This window comes from Rhinolophus sinicus, linkage group LG05, assembly GCF_036562045.2.
Source record: "Rhinolophus sinicus isolate RSC01 linkage group LG05, ASM3656204v1, whole genome shotgun sequence".
Classification (NCBI taxonomy): Eukaryota; Metazoa; Chordata; class Mammalia; order Chiroptera; family Rhinolophidae; genus Rhinolophus; species Rhinolophus sinicus.
In genome coordinates this window covers 25,853,762-25,881,712 of record NC_133755.1, presented here as the reverse complement: position 1 = coordinate 25,881,712, position 27,951 = coordinate 25,853,762, and the positions used below count along the sequence as shown (strand labels likewise).

The following is a 27,951-nucleotide window of genomic DNA, read 5'->3' as shown; positions in this document are numbered from 1 at the left end:
AAAATTGGTGAGTCTTTTAAAATAGCCATAAAAGGGTTTAATTATCTTAAAATGATTCTAAAGTTTTAATGGTAAAATATAATGCTTTTAGATTAGTTTGTAGGACAAAAAACCTTTAATAGATTTTTTTTGATATACATATATGTATGAACTGATCTGTGGGAGCATATTCTTTAATTTCTCGTATTTTAATATATATTCATATATATAGGAATTGTACGTGGAAGTCATTTCTGAAGTGATGCAAGAGGTTTCCAGTGGCTAGCTGTAAATATAAATCTTTGCCTTAATAGGCCTTGAATATGTAAATGAGAGAGCTATTTTCATTTTCAAAGTAATTGTCATACATAATCCTTTTTAAAATAAACTTTAAGACCCCATACTTACATTTTTAAACTTCCTGCTGGGCAATCTGAAAGATACACGACTCAGATACATGACTCCACAGAAGCCCCCAGAACGCTTGCGTTTTTGAGTACTCTATTCATCAGCAAAGATGATGCCTTGTATAAATTTTAAGTTGGGAAGTATACTGCCAAATGAGTAACTTCAGTTGTAGTGACACTAGATAACCAATTAAACAAGGACGAAGATATAAATCTATATTACAGGAAAAATAAAGTATACAATCTTTATATTAAAGATAAGTTTAAATTGGGACTTTTTGGTCTTACTGAGATTTTGATTTTATGGAGGAAAAACTATGAAATTGAGTATAAAATGTATTTCTGATCTTAGCATGCTCTGTCTCTGCTGAAATTTTTTCTGAGATTCCCTTGACATTGAAAATAAGTTGTAAGTAACTTAGTTTCACTTCTTATTGAGAGAGACTACTCCCTTTTAAGAAGTCATAATTCTCATGCCAAGCATTTAGTTGGTGATTTTATTCTCAGGTCCTGTTGCTTGCTTGTAAATTGAAACTTGGTTTGGGTTTTTTTGTTGTTGTTGTTTTAATGTTTGCTTTTCAAGGCCGAGCTGAATTTACTAAAAGATGCAATTTAGACTTCTAAAGTTTTTAACTAGAAATTATTTTCTTTTGCTAGGAGGCAGGTGGAAGTCATCATAAAGTTTCTGTTTCACCCGTGGTCCATGTCCGAGGACTCTGTGAATCTGTGGTGGAAGCTGACCTTGTGGAGGCTCTGGAAAAATTTGGGACGATATGGTAAGGACAGTAGGGACTGAGCGCAGACTGAAAAGCGTGTGGGGGGACAAGCCTTGCTGCGCCGCTCTGCCTTGATGTTTAACCACAGTATATATCGAGTTGCTTATGACTGTATTTCTTTGGAACCTTTTAACCTTTCTGGGATGATGCATGTGTGTATTTTTGTGGCCATGATCACCTCTCACTCCCCAACCAGGTTGTGTGTAAAACTGATTATTGCAGCTTTCATCTGATTTTCAAATGAGTTCAGGATTCCTTCTTAAGCACTGCTTTAAACCAAGTTGCTTATACCCTTTATTTTCAGTTTCAAGTAGTGGTACTTAAACACTGGTTTTTTAAAAAATTCTTACTTCGGAATATTTAGGAAATAACTGGCAACTGAAAGTGGGTAGATTAAGGGTAGGCATTGTTTGCTTAGGTATGTGTTGCTGTGAGTGCTTGTGCATATCCCAAGACTCAGTATTTTATCCTAGCTTGTTTTTTTCCTTTTGTATTCACTCAGGCTCTTCCTTTCTCTTACCATAGCTGGTGTATGCTTAAGAATATTGACTTAAGTGAAAACTAATTAGAAAAATGAATCTGCTACCAAAAATAAACACTTAAAAATTCTTTCTAAATTATTTTTGGGGTATGCCTGTTGTTCTCTTCTTAGTATGGATAATTGAGTTGATTTTGTTATTAGCTTTTCCTTGATGAATATGTTTGGGGTTTTTGTTTTAGGCATCAGTGACACTGACTTAAGTCAAAATACATAAACAGGAGAGACATTTCTATATATTTGCTGAGATATATGAGGTAGTGTTAGGTGATAGCTTCTATCATGGCATCTTTTTTATTAATTTCTTCAGTGACCTCATTGAGAGGTAGATGACATGGCAAACCTGTTATTCACAACTTATGTACCTCAGAAACCACTGGCTTATATATTTTTCATCCTTGGAGGTACAAACTGGGAATCCACACGGGCATAAGAAGGCCCGTTTTTCTTGAAGTATCACTAAGATGACCATCTCACTTCTTAGTCACTTGGAGTGGATCTTGGAAGTTATTAAGTCTATCTGGAGAGTTATATATTGAAGCAGACTCCTTAGATCTTATGTAGACTTGCATGTTGGCCCTAGACTAACACATCACTGTGTAAGGACCTAATAAGAGGTGCATCGTCCCATGGAGGTTTAAAGAGATGGGTATTTCTGGTTTATTTTTCTTTTGTTCTTATATGTTTAGGGCTTTTTTTTTTTTTTTTTAAGATTTTATTGGGGAAGGGGAACAGGACTTTATTGGGGAACAGTGTGCACTTCCAGGATTTTTCTCCAAGTCAAGTGGTTGTCCTTTCAATCTTAGTTGTGGAGGGTTCTGTTCAGCTTCAAGTTGTTGTTCTTTCAGTCTTAGTTGTGGAGGGCGCAGCTCAGCTCCAGGTCAAGTTGCCGTTGCTAGTTGCAGGGGGCACAGCCCACCATCCCTTGCGGGAGTCGAACCAGCAACCTTGTGGTTGAGAGGACACGCTCCAACCAACTGAGCCATCTGGAAGCTCAGTGGCAGCTCAGCTCAAGGTGCCGTGTTCAATTTTAGTTGCAGGGGGCAGAGCCCACCATCCCTTGCGGGAGTCGAGGAATCGAACTGGCAACCTTGTGGTTGAGAGCCTGCGCTCCAACCAACAACTGAGCCATCCGGGAGGCAGCTCAGTTCAAGGTGCCGTGTTCAATCTTAGTTGCAGGGGGCAGAGCCCACCATCCCTTGCGGGACTCGAGGGATTGAACTGGCAACCTTGTGGTTGAGAGCCCACTGGCCCATGTGGGAATCGAACCAGCAGCCTTCGGAGTTAGGAGCACGGAGCTCTAACCCCCTGAGCCACCAGGCCAGCCCGTTTAGGGCTTTTAAGTTACTATTTTCTTATAGCCAAGAAACAGTGAAGCAATGTCAGAAAAACAAGTGGATGAGCACACATAGTTGGAAATTTTAATGTTCATTATGACCATGACCTGAATGTTTGGGATTAAAGAAATAGAATTATGTGTTTAAGTTGGTGAGTAATTTGAGTTACTTTTGGGTGCGTGTTCATTTTTAGACTCTATACTGTTTGATACTTAATCCATAGTAAAGTGTCCCATATATAAATGTTACTCAGTTAACTTGCATAATACATCATTTTGCCCTCAAGATTGGTAGTAGTTGTGTGGATAGAAAAGTTGTGAAATAGTTGGAACAAATTAGTGTGTAATTAAGAGCTTAATTGGCATAAATATGAATAATACCGTTTCCCCGAAAATCAGACCTAGTTGGACAATCAGCTCTAATGTATCTTTTGGAGCAAAAATTAATATAAGACCCGGTATTATAGTATATCATATATCATATCATCATATCATATATCATGTCATATCAGACCCGGTCTTATATTAATTTTTGCTCCAAAAGACACATTAGAGCTGATTGTCCGGCTCGGTCTTATTTTTGGGGAAACACGGTAGGAGTTTCAGTTGTATGAAATGATACTGAATAAGTGGGAACTTTGACTAGTCTCCAGTGAGGAAGGAACAGGTACTTTGCTTCAAAATGTTGCATTTATAGAACCTTTCTTTATTTGTTTATTTTGTGATATGTATATGGGATTATAAAGATTGTATAGAAACTGCTCATGTTAAAAAGGTCAGTCACCAAGTTCAGCATATAGTAATTTTATATTGAAAAACTGGATGCTTAGGAAAGAAGTTCAGGAGAAACTATTACAAGATGTTGAGAATGGTTATGTCAGGATAATAAAATTGCTATTTTACTTGTCTTTATTGTGTAGTATATTCATGTATTGTAATCAAAAGAATATTAAAAAATATATACTAAGTCTCTTGTCCTCTCTTCCCCCCTCCCATTTTTTAATTCCCCCCTTCCATTAAAGGAGAGGATGCTAAGTAGTGATTAGCTATACCAGTTTAAAATTTTGTAACAAAACTTTTGAGACCCAATTTATGTAGTAAATCTTTTGCCTCCTCCTGTTTTTATTTAAAATTTAGTAAACATGTCTTGAGCTATAAGTTGAAAGCACCAGACCCTTAGCTTTTTTATTTATTTTTTCTGTCTTTGGCTTTTTAGTTTTCCTCATATTAATGCTTTTTAAAGATAATTTAAAAAATTACGTACCAGGCAATTTTAAGTGCATTCTTAAAATATTTGCGACATTCTAATTTTCCCTTCTTTGTCTTCATATGATACCACTTTCCTGGGTAATCTTTTTAACTTCTAAGTCTGTGCTTCTAGCTCACTTATTGCAGTTATAGAAAGCAGTTTTACTATGACCAAGGGTATACATATTAGGTCAATAAGGAATTTATTTTTTGAACCTTTCTGATTTTTCTGTTTCCCAAGAACCAAAGGCCATTATTAACATATCTACCTGGTAATATCATTTTGCTATTCAGCCAACTTGTATCTGTGAGAGAATATTTATTTTTTAATTTCTTTAACATAGACCTGATTCCAAGGTTTTTTATTTTTTTGTATGCCCAAGACTTTGGAACTTCAGCAAGAAGTCTGTTTCTAAGGGAATGTTTCTCTCCTAGGATTTCTCTGTCTTAGATTTATAGTTGGTAAATCTTTAAATCCATTGTTTTGGTAATTCTTTAATTTTGCATGATGTGGGTGGGGAGAGCTAACAAGCCTCATAGACCAACAGATATTGATTGAATGAATACCTGTTACGTGCCAGGCTGTGTTTCTGGATTCAGGGGATATAAAGATGAATGAGGCAAGGCAAGCAGTTTGTGTGCAGTAACTATAATTTTGACAACAACCTTCCACGTTTTATCAATGATGAAGCTGAATTTCATAAGAAATCATATAATTTCCCAGGCTACAAAGTGATATGTTTTTTATTAATAAGAAGCCATTTTCCATTTTTTAAAGTGTAGCAGTAGGTCCTGGATGCCTGGTTAAGAAGCAGTGTTGTCACTGAGTACCTGACCTGGTGTTATTTCTCCGGCCTTCTACTATAATGAAAACCATGTTAACTGTATTTCGAAACATTTTTAAGGTCCTAGTTTATGTGAATAGAATACATGTTTCCCTTGTTGTGATCCACATACTCTGATTTCTCTTTCCTCCCTCCCTTCATTTCTTTATTTTTCGTGTATTAAGATATTCTTCTCCCCAAAGTAGCATAGAGTGAAAAGTTAAATACTTTACCCTCTTGCCCATAGGCAGCCGTGATTACCATATTATAGTGAATATCCTTTCATGGATTCTTTAATATTTAAAAATATTTTGGAGATTATTTGTATGAAATTTGATCAGTTTGCAGTTGCTTTTATTTATTTTTGGTTCTGTTTTTAGTAAGTTAATGAAAGTATAGTCAGTTATTAGTGGGGGCCCTTATTTATTTGTAGTAGTTTCTGTTATTAGGGGTCCCATCTGCTAAACTTCTGTTAACTTTTATCTCTTGGTTTCTGTATCTAGACGTTTTCTAAAAGTGGTTGGGAGTAGAAGCCTGAGGAATAAACTGGATGGTGTCATTGGTAACTGATAACAGGAAACTGCTTGAGGAAGGCCTGAGGTGGATAAGCTTTTAATCACGGGAGGATAAGCTTTCAGATATGCACCATCTACTGGGCGTAGCATAATTGATTTTGATGACGTTTGAGGGTTGACTAACATTGGCTGTAGGTCGTGAAGAATACCGATCTGTATGATTTGACCCATTTTTATTGAAGTCTGCTTTTACTTGAATGAGAATAGATAATGTTAATGAATTTATATTTGCGTATTGCCTCCCAATTTCCCTTTCAGCTATGTGATGATGATGCCATTTAAACGGCAGGCTCTAGTGGAATTTGAGAACATAGATAGTGCCAAAGAATGTGTGACATTTGCTGCGGATGAACCTGTGTACATTGCCGGTCAACAGGCTTTTTTCAACTATTCTACAAGCAAAAGGATCACTCGGCCAGGAAATACTGATGATCCATCAGGAGGCAACAAAGTTCTCCTGCTATCAATTCAGAATCCCCTTTATCCTATCACGGTGGTATGTATTTTTAGTATGACAAACTGAATTAAAAGTGATTTTGGAATTTGCCTCTAGAGTGACTAACCTGTAGTTTTTCTTCCCTGCCATCTAGATATTTAAAAATAGTGTATTTTTAAAGAATTATTAAAATAAATCTTAATTTTGACTATTAAGTTAAATGAACAAAGAAATGGTGAGCATTGAAGCTCAAAAGGTCAGAAGCACAGTTGTCATAATTAAATAAGCGCATTTAAAAATTTTATTATTTAGCATCAGTGTTAACTCTGTTTCTGATAATAAGGGATTAGACAGACTTGTTGGAAATGATCCTGACATCTCTGCCATTCATATGCCAGCACATGTATTGAGGGCATCTACTAGGTAATGACAGACTCCCATAGTACAGTAAGATGTATATGTCATTCTAAGCTCTTTTGAGGTAGCTTGTTAAAAACCTGTCTGATTTACTTAAAACTCTGAATATTAGTGAAGAAGTGAAATTACTAGTAAAATTAAAAGAAGTGATATTTAAAAGACGTGATTGATATTAGTAAAATTTTTAAAAGCATTCATGTTCTGAACCAGTTGAGTTTTCTACTTTATAAATCACATGCTGTTTCACAATAAGCTAGTGACAAGGACCCTTGAGTTGTGTAGTGAATAGATTATTACAGTAAGGGAAGCTTCAGTTCGTATGATTTCTAGTAAGGGTATATGCTATTGGGACATAAAACTAAAATAAAGCATAAAATACTATTTAAATTTAATTAAACATTATGAATCTTTATTTTTATAATATAGACTTATTAATATACAGTATTAATATATTTACAGTATTCTGTGTTTGAGGGGAAAGAATATAACTAATCTAGTACAAGTACTCTGGTTTGCTTATTGCTATATCCCTAGTACCTAATGGGGCAGCTGTGTATTTATAGGTACTCAGGAAATTTCTTGAAAGAATTGTTCCTAAGTGGGTGTTTAGGTTCTCTCTTAGATGATTCAGGCATCTTGTTTGGTGTCATCTAACCACTGTATAAGTGGTCTTCCCTGGATCTTTTCTCAGTAGCCATTGTCTTTTGAAAAATGGATGGCGAGTTGTTCTACTATTACCCCTTAATAAATGTTTATTACCATACATATTTTTATTATTACCAATAAATATTTATTACCATTCAAGTGATTATAATATGAAACATTTCAGAGTCACAGTTTTGGTATTGTGTATTGTTAATATTTTAGTCACCTGTTAAGAAAATAAAAATTGAGGAATCACTTAGAAGATCAAATAGGTAATAGTGCTTTTCAAATGTTTCGTTGGAACGTCTCTAATGTGTGGGTATATTGTGTAGGTGAGGAAATAACTTTAAATTTATTACAGTGTAACAATTTTTAAAAATTAAAATAGTAATAAATAGAAGTGACAGCTTGCCAGTTTTTTGAATAAAACAAAACAGTGTATAGCTTTACTTTTTCCAAATATAAAATCTGAAGAAATCTTGTTTTCTTTCCTTCTTAGGATGTTTTATATACTGTATGCAACCCTGTTGGAAAAGTGCAGCGTATTGTTATATTCAAGAGAAATGGGATACAAGCAATGGTTGAATATCCTTTATTTGTAAATTATTCATTGATACGTATGAATGCTGTGTAACACAGATTTTTTTTTTCCTGTGTAATCATTTCTAGACAGGTGTTTATTCCCCCTGATCTGTTTTTCTTAGATTTAAAAAATGAAACTGCAGTACTCACAAAGAATTTTACTGGCTACCATAAATCAGTCATTGCTTCATGTTAACAGTGTGCTTTGTCTTTTTAATGGGGAAAACACAACACTATTTCATAATATGTACATTTGTACCTTTTTGAAATTTATCTCAAATCAATTTTTCTGAGTCTCTTGTTTTAAGGTAGTTTGGAAGTACCGAAACTTTAGAATCAGTAGAACCTTTCTTATCTTTCTTTATTGAATTTTTTAAATGGTAATGGTTTATATAAGAACTACTTTTTGTTAAATATGTTATAAGTTGAGTAAAAGAGCAAGTTGCAAAATAGTATATATAGTACAATCCCATTTAAAAAAACAATAATTAAAAAAATCTAACCTACATGTTATGTATACATGTGCATGTATAGAGAAAGGTAGGGATATACAACCTACTCTTAATGGTGCTTACTTCTGGCAAGGTGTTTTGTCTTTTTAAGAATTATAGCCTTAAAGTAATTTTAAAAAACAATAAAATCAAGATAGTTAAATGATTATAAAATTCTGCCTTCCCAGATATATATAAAAATTAAATATTTGTTTTGTATTATTTTGGTTCTTTGTAATGATCGTAAGAGTAAAATATTCTCCATTTCAAGATAGCAAGCTATCCTTTGCTAGAGAATGTGACCATGCTCCCTACCCCTTCTCCCCTCCAATTTATAAAGTACTTTTGATGACTTAAAAGGATTAATGTAGGTAGTTTGGTTGTATTGTTTTCTTTGGTACCATTGATCCTTTTTTATTTTTTAATTTATTTTTCCATTATAGTTGACAGGCAATATTGTATTAGTTTCAGGTGTACAACTAGTAATTAGACATTTATATACCTTATGATGGTACTATTGATCTTAAAAATAAATTGCTCTAAAATTCATCTACAAATTTTATTTGGTAAAACATTTCCAGAAGTGAAAGAGTTATTTCTGATTATTTTAAGTCCTTTTCTTAGGTAGTGAATAATGATTATTAGACATCTTAAGCTAAATTTCCTTAATAGAGCTTATGTTTGAATCAGTCCTTTGTGCCCAGAAAGCTAAAGCAGCGCTCAACGGAGCAGACATATATGCTGGATGTTGCACACTGAAAATCGAATATGCAAGGGTAAATATTTTTTTCAACACTTCGCCAAAGAAATATTTATGCTTTGGATATACAATTTGAACTTACTTTCTTTTTAAATTTAACAGCCAACTCGTCTAAATGTTATTAGGAATGACAATGACAGTTGGGACTACACTAAACCATATTTGGGAAGACGAGGTAAGTATTTTATGCATTTTAGAATGTACTTACATCTGCTGACAAAGTTTTACATGCAGTTAGATTCCTTTTTCCTGAGATGAGCTAGTTCATTCCAATGAAAATATTGTTGGTGAATGCTTTTGTTGCAAAAGGCCATGTAATGCTGGAAAATAACCTTGAACATTAGTGCCCCCTTCTGGTATGTACTGAGTTATTTATATTTAGTTCAATAAAGGAGCCCATACATACAAGCACGCCCGCAGTTCAAGGACTTGCATTTCTCCAAGCAGCTCTCTCTCTTTGGAGGAGAGGAAACTGATTCAGAATATTCCTTACAAACTGCAAACTTGCACACTGCTTCTCTATGGAAAGGACTTTCCCCCCAAGCTGGACGAGGCATTAAGAAGGCTAGAGGACTCCAGCAGGCTGACTCTACACTTCATCATGCACAACATCGGCACCAGCAAAAGCCCTCTGAAAAACTCAGACTTGCAATTCACCTTGACTGCATACTGCATGCACCATCACCCCAAGTTTTTAAAGGACGACACTTAACAGTACTTCAGACTTGCATGGGATGAACACCATGATAGACTGTGCCCATTTATTCACGTTGTATGTATATATTGGTCTGATTTCCCTTAAGGTTTCAGCTGTAGAATTTAAGACTTTTCACTAACTGATACTAGACTTTATCTACAATGTTGTAAATGTTAATGCTCATTACTGTAACTGTTTGCAGCTTAGATTCAAATTGTTAATTGGCAAATAACCAGGGCCCATTTATCTATAGGTCTCGGGAATTGACAATGCTCAACCAATCCACACAGATATTAAAGATAAAAGGATTAGAAAGGTGCACACTTGCTGCACTCTCTTACCTTTTTTTCCTCAAGTGTGGACTTTGAATAGAATAATATAATGAAAAGGTGCATTATATGTAAAAGGCGATTTCCTGTGTGGTTTGATTTTTGTAAAGTGGCTGTTTATAAGTTGTTACTTTTTGTAACAATTTAAGGTTATTACTCATGTTAATTTGTGTAACAAGAAATTTTGACATTTCAAATGTAGGTGAAAGTAACATGTCTGTTCAAGGTGTAGAATATATTTAAACTTGATACATCTGAAAATAAGAGCATTTCATTTGAGATACATTTTCACCTAAAACTTACAAATGCTAGATTTCATGAGCATAGATTTGACTGATAAAATTGTTCAACTAACTGTGTGGCAAGTCTGGAATATACAGATTAAAATGTGGATCTTGTAAAAACAAGGGGGCTGCAGTATTGGCTACATCTCAACTACAATATCAATGTTTGAACCATATGTTAGAAAAACTCAGTATATCTGTAAAATTCAATAAAGTAGGAAAAATTTTTATGGCATCCAAAATATCTTGGGCAATAGGGACTTGCTAGTGCATGCACTCTTGGCAGAAGAAAAAAATAACAAATGTAATGAAATGATTTGCATGTTCAAATATTTAGGACTTTTGGATGATTGTCCTCTTTAATTCTCAATTCTCAGGAAATCATCTTGCCTTACATATGGGGTTGCAAACAGGTTTGTTTTGTAATGCAGCTTTGGCTGGACCCCACATTTTTTGGTACTCATAGAAATCTGCTTGGTACAGGCTTGGTGCAGTTGGATACAGTATTGGAAAACAAAGCCTTAGTACTTTAACAATGGAACAAGTGGTTGATGAGAAATCTCTCACTTCTGACAAATTACAGTCAGTATTGAACATTTGTTTTGTTGTAGTTGTTATTTTTTATCAATTTGAAATAGTTTTGGTTACATTTCTCTTAATGTCTCTTAAAACATTTATAGACATGCTTCTTATTTTAATGCTCTTAACATCTATTCTTTTAAAAGATCTAAAATTTGCACAGAACCAGCTTATATTAGTTTTTCAGAGAAGGAATTACAGTCAGAAAGGTAGATATTTAAATAGTGAAATACAGTTAAAGGAAGTAAAACAGAATTTTAGTTTCTGTTTTCAAGGGAAAAGAATTCTTGTTTTTAAATTCCTTACAGAGAGGTGCTTGTCTGGCAAGATTATAGCAGTTTATGTTTTTGTAGTGACTTCAGGTTCCATTCAAGTTGATAATGAATTGTAACTTTTTCTACCAAAAAGAGCACTTTTATAAATATAACCGCATTTTTAAAAGTCCTTTTCAGCCCAAATTACATTTTAGTGCAAAGAATTCTTAGCCTCGACTCCAGAGAATCCCTCCAGAAATGTTAAGCAAAACTTGTGTGTATGTGCATCTTTTGGGGAGAAGGTCCACAGCTTCCGTCATAATTCAGATGAATCCGGAAAAGGTTACAAACTACTATTTATAGACTGATGTATTCAGTATTTGACTCATCTTCACACTTCTATTGTATGTGACCTTACATTTGGTAGTGAATGCTTCAAATAGAATTATTGATAATGAGAATGTTTGGCTGAAAGACACCATGGAGATCATCTACCTTAACTCCTTAATTTTACAAATGAAGATTGTTTCTGTGATTATACAGCAAATTAGTGGTTAAGTTGGGATCTTCTGATTCCTAATCCAGTGCTCTTTCTTTTATAGCACACTGTTAACTGTATCAATAAAACTGAGCCTTGAAGACATGGTGGTTTTGGTTTAAGATTTCTGGGTCAGATAAGGAATTGTATGTAGTATTTGATGGCATGCTTAAATAGAGGACTATTGACGGAACGTATCAGCAGACTGGATTGATTCAAGAGAGACTTAAATGATGATGCTGGAAGCCATATAATGGAAAGAAGGAACTGGATGTTTAGACTAGAGAAGAAATGACTTTGGGGAAATGGAGGGAGGATCATAATAGCTTTTAAGCATTTGCAAGGGTTTGTGGAAAAAGACCGAGTAGGTCTGTGAGGTCCCAAATGGGATAGAATATGGATAGAGAACCAATTTCTATACAATGTTATAATTAATTTTCTGATGGTTTAGGACCAACGGAAAATGTGAGGGAAAGTAGTGAGTACCTTGTTACTGGCGTTAGTTAAACAGAGGCTAGATGGGCCCAGTTGATTAGGATGCTGTAAAGAGAATTTATATGCTGAATAAAAGTTGACCTAGATGACCTAGGTCCCTGTCAGTGCTGTGATAACTTGGAATAGGGAATTAAAATGGTATTTCTCTAGACTGAAGTGAAGGTTAAAGTATTTCTCATCTCCCATAAACCTCATTTGTTTTAGGTGACTAAGGATGTACAGAAAGCCTCTCTCTGAATTTTCAGATTAGAATGACTGGACTCTAAAGATACTTAAAAAAAAAAAAAATCTTACTGGACACTGCTTTGATCAGCAAACTTTCTAAAAGTATTGTACAATGATTTTTAAAATTTACTAAGCTACATAGGAAGTGCTATTTTAGAAACTCACAAGTCACTTTTATTGAAATCTCAAATTAGATTGGGGAAAATTGGCATGGCTTCCCTGAAAATGTAGCTAGAATAAAGATTATCCTTCAGGAGTATTGTAGTACTCTCATCCAATAATGTAGCCCCCTTGGTTAGCTTTCTCTTGGCATATTAAACTTTGGGGGCTGCTCATAGTCCTGCCTGGTGTTAAGATCTATAGACAACGACCAATCCATGATATAAAACGGGCCAGTGATGTGCAAATTTCCAGCTCTCAAGTCTGTAGGTGTTTGTAAATATGTGTATATACATACAAAATACTCTGTGTTTACTGATTGTGAAACCATGTAATACAGGTTGTTGTTGGCTTATGCTGAACTTCTTGAAAGAAGCCCACTTTGAAAATGTGTTGCTGTTGAAGCTAATAGTATGATTCAGGTACTGTCTTTCAAAAGTACTGCACTTAAAGCTTGTTTTAAAGACATGTATTGGTAACAACTTCTGTACAATGTCAAACTCTAGCATTGTGTACATTCACTTTCTGAAAAGTATCCATTCTTTCCTTAAATTTGAACATGTGATTGTATTTGGCATTTGCCAAAAAGATATTAAGTGGAGTTTGTTAGATAGAAGTACTTTCTTAAACTTTTGGTGTTTGTATTTAAATTGGATATGAATGGATGTTTAAAGTTAACCAGGAATCATATGTCTTTATGAATTGTAATGGATGTTTTGAATGGGTGTTTCCCATGTGAGAACTCTGTTAAGTACTTGGGTCAAAATTGTTAAAACCATGTTTCTACTTTTGTGTCAGATAGAGGAAAGGGTCGCCAGAGACAAGCCATTTTGGGAGAACACCCTTCTTCGTTTAGACATGATGGCTATGGTAAGTTTGTCAAGGCAGAAGGAAGGTGGTATAGACGAACTGTTAGAAGTTTTGCATTTCTGATGAAGAATGGCACATTTCTTGTTTCTACTTTTCCTGCTTACCTGACTTGGTTTATTTGGGGTCAGTCCCTTATAATATACTCCCAAGGAGTTGTCAAAATGCTTTGCTTTTTTAGAATATTGATATATAATCCTTGAGATAAATGAGAGCTTTTGGTTGGGGGTTGAAAGCTTTTTTACCATTACATTTTGTTTTGTCTTGGTTTTGATTAGTAATGGGCTCTGGTCTGTTAGAGGACCAAAAAGAAGTATTATTGCTCATTACGTGTATTTCCTTCCATTGTAGCAATTATGAGCAAAGAGGAGTTTTGAGTAATAAGGCAGAAAGAATGTGGCATTTGTTGAAAGGGAAACATGTTTCTGGTTAGATCGTTAATTATTTTTGTTCTACAGTTGCTATTTTGGCTTTGGTTAAATTTGTTTGTATTTAATTCCTCTATTAAAACTTCTTTAGTTTTCATGTTTGCTATGTTGATAAGTTAAGATTATGAAACCTAGAGTAATATTCTTCCTCAGGAGAAAGTTAGGTATCAGACTATTGCCCTTGTAAGTAGATGTTGAGAATTGCTATTGATAAGACTTTTAACTGGTTATAAGTTCTGTGGTTTTAAATAGTTTTTAGTTTTCAAAAAGCAGTAATTATTGAGCCCACTTATTCTGTGGTTTAAAGTTGAAATACAATGCTATCTGAAGTAGTAGAAAATAGAAATTGCTACCTTGTGCTGTTGGGATTTATCATCGAAAAGCCCCTGGTGTTGCCTATTTTCTGAAATGTTTTCAAATTGCCTACATGTTTGATGATCATTCTTAGCTGTGAGTTTTAGCTTATTCCCTAATGTCTTTTTTTGAACTCTAGCAATTAAATATGCACGCATGTGCGTGTATGTGTTTAAGTTTCTATAGTAGTCTATATGGCAGAAAAGATTGAAATAATCTGTTATGTCATAACAGTAAGTGTGGTATAGAATGAAAATCTTAACTACTTACCGTCATTTTAGTGAGTGTTCCTTGATCATTTTTCTTAGTTGTTTCTTTAACTATAAATATTAAATGTGGTTATATGGATATTTCTGATCCTGCTATAAAGAAACACTTGGAGCCCACTGTGCTCTGCATTATGGAGGGTTATAAAAGAATTGCTAATCACAAATTTGTAGCGTTGTTGTGGAATATATAACTGTGTCATGGCAGTCAACTGAAGGCTAGAAATTGCCAAAGTGGGCTAGAAAAGTCTGTGAAAGAATAAATGAAGGACAAAAAACTCTAAGTAGTGTTGACACAGACTGTTTTCTCAGTGTGTTTTCAGGTTTGCCTTCCTTTATAAAATATATTTTACTAAATAACTGTATAAACAAAAATGTTAATATGCCCCTCGAAGAACTTTGTATTTTTAAAAAGCATATTTTGAAAATCTTGTCAGTTTCATGCCCTAATTTATTTAGAGTGTTCGTGTGTGTGTGTATAAATTTTAAAATGTAAGCTTACTTAGAGAGGAGGTGCAGAATTCTTTGGTGTGATGGTTGCTAATTAGGGGTATTCCAGGCTCTGGAGAGTACTGAGGAGGAATGATTGTGGTGGGTTTGTGTAAGGGTGTCCATTCTGAGCTATGTCCATTGAAACATTTAACTGAGGATGATTCTACTTTCCTAGGGAAGTAAGCAAAACAGTGTACAGGAACAGGGAGAGAGAGATGTATAAAAAGAGGTAGAAAATAGAAGTAAGATGAGGAAATTGGGCAAAAGGCAAAGAAGATGAGAGTAGGTGCTAGTTATATTGACTGTACAAATTCTGCAAATCACAGCTGTATCCCTTAGTTTCTGCAGTTCAGAAAAACAGGTTTATTAGCATTTTTGTGTTATATCATGTGTGGCTTTTCCTTTATGATGGTCTGTGAGACAGAGGGAATAGAAGAGGTTTAATGAGGGAGGGGGGTGATAGATGAGGGTAAAAGGGATCAAATATATGGTGATGGAAAGAGAACTGACTCTGGCTGGTGAACACACAATGTGATGTATAGATGATGTATTATAGAGTTGTATACTTGAAACCTATGTAACTTTACTAAAAAAAAAAGGAAAAGGTTTAATGAATTAGATTAAATTCATTATTTAGTTTATCATAGCAGTATAAGTCTATGTTTTGAGAATTCTTTAACTTTTAATTTGGGAAGCCCACCCCTATGAGATGAACTGGTAGACGCTCTCATACTTGAAAAGTGGCAGAAGTAAATATACAGATTCATTTGCTGTGAGCCCTAGAAAAGTTTGTATGTTAATTGCTAACATCTTTGGATATAGTTCCTGGACCAAAGATTTTAGAGTATCAAAGATGGGAAGTGACTTCAAAATGTTAATAATTATGCAGCATTTTCCCATATAAGTGAATTTTTTAAATACCTGAAACATTGGTTTTTTAAGCACCACACCAAAACTTTTTTGCATTTAGTATAGAAAGTTTTTAAAAGACTTCTGTTTGTTCTTATTTTCTTAAATATAGGTAATAATTTATATTCTGTAGGTAACATAATTTAATCCTGATGGCCCAATGTCATAATTACAAAGCATCAGTTATATTCTTGTACTGAATTTGATTGTTACCTATGGCAGTGGAGCTCAAAGTTATTGGACCTTGGCCAACTTAAGCAGAGTGGAAGGTTTCCACTGCTCATCTACCATATATCTTTCCACTCTCCATGAAAAAGAAAATTTAGTGATAGTAGTAAAGTGTCATTACTGTACAAGCAACTGGTAGTAGTTGGGGGGGGAGCAGTATAATATGTATATATACTATGTATGTATACTTTTACAGTAGGAATAATGATTGATACATGACCTCAGTGTACATATGACAGTTTAAATTAGAGGCCAAAATATGTGTAATTACTAACAAGTAACTCACCATGAGCTATAATGATTGTTTTGATAAACTACCAATTACCAGCAAGAAGAGCAGTTGAAAACCTTGACCAATTTAGGGCAACACTGATGACAATGCATTGATAAAGTATTGCTCTATAAAATCGCAGGAATTCAAACCACTTGCATGTGCTTAGTGCTAGTGTTGCTGTGTTGTTAAGAATGGCAGCTGTGTTTAGAATACTGAATTGGAGTCTACATAAACTCTTCATAGCATGCTATGATACTAAAATATAGAAGTTCTTAGTAACTCAGAGGCTGACAAGTGTCCCTTAGTCTTACATAAAAAAGAAAGTCAGTAGCATTACATACTCTTTACTTCTTGAGAAACAAGGAAAGGACTTGGGATTTTGGATTGGTTTCTTGCACATCAGGAGGACTTTGCATGTATCCCAGTGGATGTTCCTGTAATTGCTGACTCAGGAGTGCCTAAAATGTGTGGGTTTATATTTCCGAGCTACCTGTCTCCAGCTTAGTTGCCTCTCCTGAGATGCCTCTCTTCTTGTTGCTATAAATGTACCTTATGTCTACTTTTAGTATCACAATGTCTCCAAACTCCCTCATTCCTGTGTACTCCATCAGTCTAGCTTTGTTACTTCCAATCTGTTGTGGATGGGAAAACCAGATCAATTAAAGTTGTTTAGAACTACTCTAAAGTTAGCAGGTTGATTCTTAAGGATTATCAGTATAAGACATAGATTTGTGTGTGTTTCTGTGACAACAGGTTCAGATAGTCAGGCATTTTCTTCTGGTTCTTGATGTGGTATCAAAAAATAGAGGTTGCTGAATAGTGACACGTGAATAGGTGAGATATTAACTAAATCTGTGGTTTTAGTTACCTAAATTAGAATTGGAATAAGATACTAACCTGAAAGTACATTGTATGTAGTAAAATTTATTTAAAAGGAGACAACTTTTCAATGGAACTAAACATGTTCTTTTTGTTATCTGTATAGAGATAGTTTTCTAGATTTCATTGTGTTATTGTATTAAACTCCAAAAAACGTTGGCAGAAGGTAATTTTTTTAAATTTGAGGTATAATTTATATACAGTGGCACAAACCCCCTTCTTTCTATGGTCTGATCTTATATACTTTTTTTATGTTGAACTACTCCTTTTTAAATATATAAAGTTAAAGCTTGATGTGTGCAGGTCAATGAATATTAGATCTGGTACGAATAAATATAGATTTTATTAATCCCCACAGGTTATATTTGAATATTCACGCATTTGAGTTTTTTTTGGACATACATCAAACCAGTTATATTAAGAGTGTTTTTTTGCGTGGTATAGCGTATTTGCTAAAGTTGAGTTTTCTTTCTTTTTTCTTTTTTTAATCATTTTTATAGGATCCCATGGTCCATTATTGCCTTTGCCGAGTCGTTACAGAATGGGCTCTCGAGATACTCCTGAGCTTGTTGCATATCCATTACCACAGGCTTCTTCCTCTTACATGCATGGAGGAAATCCCTCTGGTTCAGTCGTAATGGTTAGTGGATTACATCAGCTAAAAATGAATTGTTCAAGAGTCTTCAATTTATTCTGCTTATATGGAAATATTGAAAAGGTAAGTTTTGTTTTATATGTTTCTTGTGCTAAGATACATAGCAGGAAAATCTGAAAAGGAAGCAGAGAAGTTCTTTTAGTAGTGAACCACATAAGCTAAAACTCCATTAAGTAGGAACTCCAGAAATTGTTTTTTGTTGGTAAGTGATCAGTATAGGTTTTTAGTACAAAAAATATTTTTTAAATAACTAATGTAAATGGAAGTCTAAAATAGTAATTTAATCAATTACAACAGTATTATAGGCATAAACCTTTTATTTATTTTTTTAAATCATTTTAAAGAGATTTTATTTTAGCATTTAACATGTTGAAGTATGGAATTTGAACAAGCAGTTACTTTCCTGTAGCTTAGGTATACATAAACATGTCTCAGAGCTAGGCCACAAGTCATGAATTTTAGGCACGTTCTAGATTTATATACTTGCCTCTCAAATGCTAGAGTTCTAAGTATCTTCTGAGGAACAGTGTACTTTTAGCGCAAGTAGTATTTGAAACTGACTCACTTTGATAGAATGTGTCCAAAACTTTCTGTCCGGAGGCTAAAAGTAGTGAAACATTTAAATTTTACATATTTTGAAGATCTTTAAAATTGTAACTTTATTTTTACCAGATAACTCTGTGGTTTCCCCAGATCTGCGATGTTTTGTTCATTGATAATCTCAATGAATCATGGAAAATTTAACTAGGGAAATGATTGATAGTCTTAAGTTACCAATTGTTTGATACACGTGCTAATTTGATATTCGATACCGGAGTAATGATATTTTTCTTGTGTTAAGTGATTTTAGTGTTCTTTCATAACAGAAAGAAAGTACAAGCATGTGAGTCATAAGTGTTGGGGAGAGAACATGGCTTGAAAAGTTGGTGCTTAGTTCTTACTTCATTAATTCTAAAGCCGCCTTGGTCTGAGGAAGCCACTCCGAAAATCTCTGAAACAAGAATTTCCTCAACATAACAGTACATAAAAAAAAAAAAAAAAGAAAATTCCACATTTGGTCTGGGGAGTAACATATGGGATATTGCTACTTATATATATAACCAGCCAAGAATACATACATAGGACAGATTTAGCAACATTGGGAAAAGTAGTTCAGATTTTTTTCACATAGACATTTATCTTACAACTGGGTGTATAGTTAAGGTCTAAGAGTTACATGCTTGATGACTAAATGGGCTTTAATGTATATTTTAACTTTCTTTACATAGTGTTACTTTTTTGTTGGTGCTTTTCACATTTGTAGACAAAAAGGATCAGGCAATTAATTTAATCAACCTCTTTAGTAGGTCTTTGTCTTGTGTTATGACTAATTGTCTCATATTTTAGAAACCCAAATCGCTGTCTAATAAAACTTGTCTTTTGTATGTTATTTGAACAATTCTAATCTCTCTCATTTCACATCTCAAAAATTTTTAAACATTTTAAATGATATATTATGATACATTAAACTCAAGTCATCATAATCCTTAAAAGACATATATAGTTAATTTTTCTAACTTTTTAAAAAGATTTACCAGTACAAGAACTACAAACGTAACATATATTTAGTCACTATTAGATTTGTAGGATGTTACTGGATTTAATCAAGAGAGAAATTTTGCCTACAAGAAGACAATTGATTTCAAATAAAACTGAAAAGTCCTGCTATAGCTGAGTTTTGTTCAAGTACAGGTGGTACAAAAATTCTAGGATAGCCCATTAAAGTTGATAGCTGCAGTGATGGATATAAATGCTATGTTGTTGTATTTGTTGTGTAAATACATTCCTAATATTCCTTTGAGGTTAACAGATAAGGAAGTATGTTCAAGGTATCATGAACATTAGTGGTACTTAACAGCTAATTACAGACTTACCCAGGGGTAGGCACTGTGCCGAGTGATTCTCATGCTTTATCCCATCTAAGCTTTATAGCATTTTATACTAAAATTGGAATAATACAAGAGGATAATATGGTCTCTGCCCAAGATGTTACGAAAACTTGTGAAGTGTCACCTAGTTTTTAAACTGCCCCTACCTTGCACAAACCTTCCTACTGGCAGTGCTGTCTCAAGGCCATCTTGTGTTATTTCTTATATAGAATTTTGTATATTACTGTAACAGCATGCTGAATATTTGGTAATTATTGCTGACTTTTACATTTCTAACCTACCTACTAGAATATAGGCTTCAAGAAGACCATGTTGTCTATTACGTTCACCATTAAATCCTCAGTACCTAGTGCAGTGCTTATCAAAACATTAGGCACTTAATGAATATTTGTTGAATGAATAAATATTGATGAGTCCTGTCAGGTGTTGTTATCTCCATGTCATAGGGAAGTCTGAAACTTAGAAAAGTGAGGTAAATTGCCTCGGATCACACAGTTAATAAATAACAGAGCCCGAGTAAGCCTATGCTCTTCTTCAGTATGCTATACAATAGAATTATAGTCTTTTTAACTTTATTGAATTTCAATATGAGATAAGAGCAATAATAGAACAGCTGAATAAAGTTAAGATCTCAGGTGATCTTCTGTATTTGACATCAACGACTTAAACCATATTGTTTTTTTTATTTTTTGTTTAGAAATTCTGTTACTGTAAAAGGGAATTAAATGGTTATCTTTTGGGGATTTTTGTCTTGACAGGTAAAATTTATGAAGACCATTCCTGGTACAGCACTGGTAGAAATGGGTGATGAATATGCTGTAGAAAGAGCTGTCACACACCTTAACAATGTCAAATTATTTGGGAAAAGACTTAATGTTTGGTAAATATCTTAAGTGGTAAATTGAAAAAGATTTTAAAAATCTTTATAAAGACATTAATTTCAGGGTATTTTAATGTAACTGAGGGCACATTTGAAACTAGCTGTAGTGTTGTCATTTTAGACAGTTTTAGGGTCATGTAATTCAGATTTTGCTTACCTATACCTAGTTTTTAGTTTTATGATCATACAACAGTATGTTTAAATGGTTATGTTTTTATGTTAAAGTTTTTTAATATGAGAGCATATTTAATAGATTTTTCTTTCTAATTGATGTCTATGCCTTTTTTGTTAAGATTGATGCAGGTGTATATGTTAACATTTTGAGACTATCTACTTGCCGCTTTTTATCTAACAAGGTATGTTCTGTACCTTTTTCCTTTCTAATATTTAGTGTATCTAAACAACACTCAGTTGTTCCAAGTCAAATATTTGAACTGGAGGATGGTACAAGTAGCTACAAAGATTTTGCAATGAGCAAAAATAATCGCTTTACAAGTGCTGGCCAAGCATCTAAGAATATAATCCAACCACCCTCCTGTGTGCTGCATTATTACAATGTTCCATTGTGTGTCACAGAGGAGACCTTCACAAAGGTAGGCACTGAAATACAATTTGTGTAGAATGTTTCTGTTTTAAAAATGTCATGCGTTAGCCTCATTTTAAAGTCTCTGCTCTGTTCACCTGCTTTTGATATTAGTATTCTTTTATTTATTTGGTTCTTTATATAGTTCATTCTTTGATCTTTATACTTTTTTGGCCTCCATCATTCATTGGTTTTTTTGTTGGTTTGTGGCTCTATCTTTATGAGAATTGGAATTAGAATGAGATACCCTTACTCCTACATTCAGAAAGTATTTTTACTATGTTCTTAATTCTCACCCATAAAAAATTTTATATATCCCTACCTTTTTCCCTAACTGTGGGAAATGCTTCAGAAAGGAATTGATTTTCTGGAACTCTACTCGCTACTGGTCAACCAGTAAATCCTGGTCAACTCCAAGAAAACACATTTTAGTTACAAATCTGTGTTTTTATTATATTGTAAAATTATTTATGTAGTTTATAGAATATCACTATTTTTAATTGATTTCGTCAAACAGCTTGTTAATCTAACAACATACTTGGTTTGGTTTATTTGTGCTAGACTCAAAACTCAAATGCTGCCATAAAGTTTACTTTCTTAAAAAATAAAAAGTTAGGAATATGATCTTGGCCGTATTTTTAACGGAGTTTTCCCTTTTTTTGACAGTTGTGTAATGACCATGAAGTTCTTACATTCATCAAATATAAAGTGTTTGATGCAAAACGTAAGTGCACATTTACTTTTTAAATTTTCTGGTTAAGTTGATAACAAGCAATAACAGCTGGATTTGTGTTTCTTCGTTTTGTTTTAGCTTCTGCGAAAACGCTTTCTGGGCTATTAGAGTGGGAATGTAAAACTGATGCAGTAGAAGCCCTTACAGCACTTAATCACTACCAGATAAGAGTTCCAAGTAAGTATAGTTGTCATAATTATTCAATGGGAGTTACTATCAGAAACATTGACAATTATTTAAAAATAACATTTAATGAGTTGGGTTTTATTTTTAAATACAGAGAAGTATGAAGGAAAAAGCCATATAAATTCCACAGCCCACATAATCCTATTAATTACCTATTGCTGTGTAACAGATTATCACAACATTTAACACCTTAAAACGGCAAACATTATCTTACTATGTATGGAAGATCAGTAATCTGTACAGTTTAGCTGGGTCTCTCATGAGGTTGTCGTCAAGCTATTGTCTGGGTTTGCGGTCATTTCTAGTCTTTACTGGGAGCTGGAAAATCCACTTCTAACCTCACCCGTCTAGTTGTTTGTGGGCCCAGTCAAGCTACATTATCCATTTCATGGTAGCTGGCTTCCTTCAGAGTGAGTGATCCAAGAGAGATGAGAGCAAAAGACCAAAACAGAAGCCACAATGTCTTCTATAAGCTAATATTGGAAGTGACACACATCACTTACATTGTATTCTTGTGGTCGCACAGACCAACCATGGTACAGTGTGGAGGGCATTATACAGAGCGTGAATACCAGGCGGTAGGGATCAGTGGGGCCATCTTGGAGGCTGGCTTCCACGATTCCTGTTGCTCTATTTAGAAGAAAGCAATACATATATATGGTTAAAAAACTCAAACAGTACATAAAAGTGCAAAATGAAAGTTAAAGCTTTGTACACTTTCTAACCTTTTGTCTCTTCCTTTTATTCCTCCCCCAGTGTATGTATAGGTGCATTTTAGAACTTACATAAAATGGTTCTTGTATATATACTATTCTGTGCCTTGCTGTTTATATATTTTGGAGCTATTTCTATGTCAGCACAATGTAAAACTACCTTTTTCTTTCTTAAAGCATTTGCAGAATAGCTATTCATATTAGAGATGTAACACAGTTTGATTTAACCATCACTGGTTGTTTCAGTTTGTTTTTTTTCTATTTCTGTAATAGATATCCTTATAGTTGTATTTTTTCTATTTGTAGGGCAGTTTCCTAATAGTGGAGAGCATAAGGCTCATATTTTGGTAAATGTTGCTAGCTTGCCCTTTAAAAAGGTTGCATCAGTTTACATTCCTACCTGTGGTATATATGCCCATTGCCCCACACTCTTAGCAACATGAGTACTGTCAGACTTTCAATTTTGTGTTAATTTGTATTAAATGAAATTATCATTCTCTGTTTATTCTCTCCATTGTGGTAAATGGCTTTTTTTTTTTTTTTAAAACTGTGCAAAGAACACTCATACGTATTTAACTTTTGAAACTTTGTGCTGATTTACTTTGATTCTGGATCTAAGGAGTGTTAAAACTTCATTTTTCTAAATAATGGGGAAAAATTATTAATTTTATTAGGTGATAGTTGAGAAAATAAAGAAAAATACACACTGAAGGCTTTATGGATGGAAAAACATACCTGGGATTTGCTTTAAAATATCCCAGGCCCCAAATTGTGTGGAGGGGAGGTAGATGACATAAGACTGCCACATGTTGACGTTTGAAATGAGGTGATAGATATGTGAGGGGTCATTATATTATACTACTCTATTTTTTTTATGTTTGAAGGGTTTTTTTTAATAAAAAGTTAAATAAGTAGGAATACTTCTGTTTACTTCTAGTCACAAAAGTGAATTTTAAGTAGTGAGCCAGGCTTAATTTTTGATAGCAGGTTTAAAAAGTCTTTAAAATTATATGCATATTTGAGATACATTCAAGATAGTATACGAATTATAGACTCCTTTGAGATGGGTACAGTTGTTTTATCCTCTGTGTGCAGTGTCTTTTTTTTTTTTTTAACTTTTAGGAGTCCTCTGCAATCTCTTACAAATACTTGTTGATGCATATGCTTTTTCCTTTATGCAATTCTTTTTTTCCTTAAGGAGCTATGGTTTTGAATACTAAACTTCTGGTACATTAAGCTACCAGAATTGCTTTTCTTGCATAATAAATTGGTAAAGAGTTATTTCTGCTTGGTCTGGAAATTCAAGAAAAACGCATGAAATGGAAGTATTTTTGTGGATTATACCCATATATTTTAAAAGTACTTTTAGAATTTATATTCCCTGTTGATCAGAGATTTAATACTAATCTCCTGGACTTTTTCAGCTTACAGATCCTTCCTGTGCGTTCCAGTCTTGTCTCACTTCCAAAGCTATATTTGAATTGGTTTTTATAGAGGAATTACCATTGCTAATATTTTCTGCAAAGTGACCTTTGCGCATGGACATAAGCCTAATCCTGATGCTATTTATCTGTAATGATTAATTCACTAAAAAGAAAATTGAGTGCTTTATGTATTAGATATTGTTTAAAACAGTAGGAATGGAGCAATGGACGAAGTCCCTGGCTTCATGGAGCTTACCTGCTAGTAGACATGAACAAAAGGAATCTTCCCCTTACATAGAAATTTTCTGTCTTTATATTCCTGCTTCTAAGACTATAAAGAAGTGAAATAATTTACTTTGCTAAATCAGCGAAATCTTGAAACTTTGGTGAAATGAACTATTAACTTTGTTTTTTAAATTTTACAGATGGCTCCAATCCCTACACATTGAAACTTTGCTTTTCTACATCATCCCATTTATAAGAAGAGAAGAGCATGTTAGAATTTATGTTCACCTTTATTACCATTTTAAAGCTACACTTCGTTTAAAAAATCTAAAATGGTTGACCTAATGTTGCCTTGCTTACTTTGACTTAAGATCCTGTTCTGTAATAATCAAATATTTTGCCTTGAGTAAATTTGTTGTAAACTTACATATGGAATTGTTTTCATTTTAAAATAGAATATCACTATGTAGACTATCTACAGCTTCCTTGTAGATTATGCAAATACATGATTTCTAATCTTATTATTTTTCTTCCACAGTGAAAATATATTCACATTCTTAATACTAATCTGCAAGTATTTTTCCATTGTGTATGAGATTAATGCAGGTGAAAGTATTGCATTTTAATATTATAGAATTCCTATTATATGTTTAGATGTTTAAGTATGTTGCAGTTATTCATATTAAACATAACTTGTATTTATTAAGTATTTTAATCAAGTTTGAGAATAACATTACACATACTAAATTTTAAGTACTACAGGTTTAGTTGGTTTTATATTTCTGAAAGGCTAACAGACATATGGATACACTTGTACAGTATGAACTCAAACTTATTTAAATTGGTGGGGGTTTTTTTGTGTGTTTTTTTTAAGTCATTGTCCATTTGTATTGACATGCTTCTGTTTCTAGTTCCAGTTTGGAGGTTTTATAAAGTTACAACAATGAATTAATATGTTCATCTTCATTGGTTGCATGTGACTTGACCTTGAAAACACATCTGGTATTTGGCATTGAGATTTTAATCGAAGTTATGATTAACAGTTTTTCTTTTAGATTATCTGAGATCTATAGATGGTCTTTAGGGAGTCTGTGAATCCCCTAAAATTGTATGTAGAATTTTGGGTACTGCATTTTTATTTTTTACTCTTAAATCCATCAGTAATATATGTATTTTTCTATATGGTGCAAGGTATAAGGATCTAATTTTATTTTTATTCCAAACAGATAGCTATTTGTTTCAACACCATTTATTAAACATTCTCCCAGTGGTTCTGTTTTTTTCCTTTTATTAAAAAATAATATATCTCATACATAGGCAAGTAAGATGTAGGGACGACACATGGTATTAAGATACTATAACGCACTTGTTATCAAGTTCATAGCTTTTTTATAATAGAAAACTCATAACCGTATTTCCCTGAAAATAAGACCTACCCCAAAAATAAGCCCCAGTTAAGACCTCAGCCAGACAGATGCATTTAGTACGTTACGACGATGTTCCAGATGACATGATTGTAATTGAATAAATGTAGATTGTTGTACATGAAAAAATAAGACATCCCCTGAAAATAAGCCCTAATAGAGCAAAAATTAATATAAGACCCAGTCTTATTTTTGGGGAAACATGGTATAGTCATTTTATTTTCATCTTTAAAAGAAGGAGAATATGTTTCATCTACCTAGAATAACTGACGTCTATAGTTGGCAATAACAGTTTTGTGATCTTGAGATTTTAGTTAAATGTGCATGTAGAAATTCCATTTAGATCTTTTGTAAAACCTTTATCTTGAATCTTAACATAAAGAAAGGCAGTTTGCCTTAATCCTTTTAGAAACGAGGCAGGGGTTTTAAAAAAATTTAAGAGCTGTTGGTTAGAGAGTTTAGATGGAAACTAACATTTATTTCCCCTTAAATTTTGACAAAAGTGGACCAGTGTCCCTTTAATCCTCTAAAGATCTAGAAAAATTTAAATTCAATCTAGAAGCATTTTAGACCATTATCATGGAAACCAGTAAGTTATACTAAGGGCAACTTGTGTACTCATATGATACTGGGCTATATGTTCTTCATTCATTGTCAACTTAATACCTAAGTTTACTAACTTTAAAATAAACAAAGCATTTTTTTCTCCCTATAAATACTTTTCTACATTTGTTGCAAAATTGAAATATCTTAATTTAAAAAGGTAACTTTTTAAATAAAGATTTTTATTAAAATATAGCTAACATACAACATTATATTAGTTTCATGTGTGCACCATAGTTATTCAACAAATGTACACCTAAAGAAATGATCACCATGATAAGTCCAGCAACCATCTGACACTGTACCATGCTATCACAATATTATCGACTATATTCCCTATGCTGTACGTTACATCCCCATGACTTGTTTTATACCTGAAAATGTTGACTTCTTATTCCCCTTCACCTTCCCCCACTTTTTAAATTTTACAATTACAGTTGACATTCAATATTATTTTATATTTCAGGTACACAGCATAGTGGTTAGACATTTGTATAATTTAAGAAATGTTCCCCTGACTAGTCTAGTACTTACCTGGCACTATACATACCATATTATTGATTATCATCCCTGTACTTGGCTTTACATCCCCATGACTATTTTGTAACTACCAGTTTGTACTTCTTAATCCCTTCACCTTTTTCACCCTGCTCCCCACCCACCTACCATCTATCACCCCAACAAACCTAGTAACCATCTGACACTGTACATAGTTATTACAATATTACTGACTATATATATTCCTTATGCTATACCCTCATTCCCAGAAATACTTTGTAACAACCAATTTGTACTTCTTAATCCCTTCCCCTTTTTTCACCCACAACCCAAACCCCCTCCCATCTGTCAGCCATCAAAATGTTCTCTGTATCTATGAGTTTGTTTCTGATTTGTTTATTTTGGTCTTTAAAAGGATTGATTCCACATGTAAGCAATATCATATTGCATCTGTCTTTCTCTGTCTGACATACTCAGCACAGTACCCGTCAGGTCCATCCATGCTGTTTCAGATGGCAAGAACCTATTGCCTTCCCTGGCTGAACAATATTCCACTGTATATATGTACCACCTCTTTATCCATTCATCCATTGATGGACACCCAGGCTGCCTCCACATCTTGGCCGTTGTAAACAATGCTGCAGTGAACATATGGATGCACATCTCCCCTTGAAGTACCGTTTGGGTTTCTCCAGATAAATACCCTGAACTGGGATTACTGGGTCCTTTGTCTCTTGTTATAGACTTTGTTTTAAAGTCTATTTTGCCTGGTACAAATACTGATACCTCAGCTTTTGTTTTTGTTTTTGTTTGTTCCCATTTTCATGA

The 27,951-nt window shown here is 33.7% G+C and overlaps 1 protein-coding gene across 1 annotated transcript in view; it reads left to right on the top strand.

Moving 5' to 3' along the window:
* Window positions 1–25,868, top strand: part of HNRNPLL (heterogeneous nuclear ribonucleoprotein L like) — a 34,257-nt gene extending 8,389 nt beyond the window's left edge. Inside the window, exons 2-13 of the mRNA XM_074331911.1 lie at window positions 1,044–1,162; window positions 5,942–6,179; window positions 7,681–7,761; window positions 8,929–9,030; window positions 9,117–9,189; window positions 13,373–13,444; window positions 17,772–17,989; window positions 20,613–20,734; window positions 21,126–21,327; window positions 21,984–22,041; window positions 22,129–22,227; window positions 24,799–25,868. Of these exons, the coding sequence (XP_074188012.1) occupies window positions 1,044–1,162; window positions 5,942–6,179; window positions 7,681–7,761; window positions 8,929–9,030; window positions 9,117–9,189; window positions 13,373–13,444; window positions 17,772–17,989; window positions 20,613–20,734; window positions 21,126–21,327; window positions 21,984–22,041; window positions 22,129–22,227; window positions 24,799–24,854 (1,440 nt within the window). The 3' untranslated portion in view covers window positions 24,855–25,868. The remainder of the gene's footprint in view (window positions 1–1,043; window positions 1,163–5,941; window positions 6,180–7,680; window positions 7,762–8,928; window positions 9,031–9,116; window positions 9,190–13,372; window positions 13,445–17,771; window positions 17,990–20,612; window positions 20,735–21,125; window positions 21,328–21,983; window positions 22,042–22,128; window positions 22,228–24,798) is intronic.
* The last annotated feature ends 2,083 nt before the right edge of the window (window positions 25,869–27,951 follow it).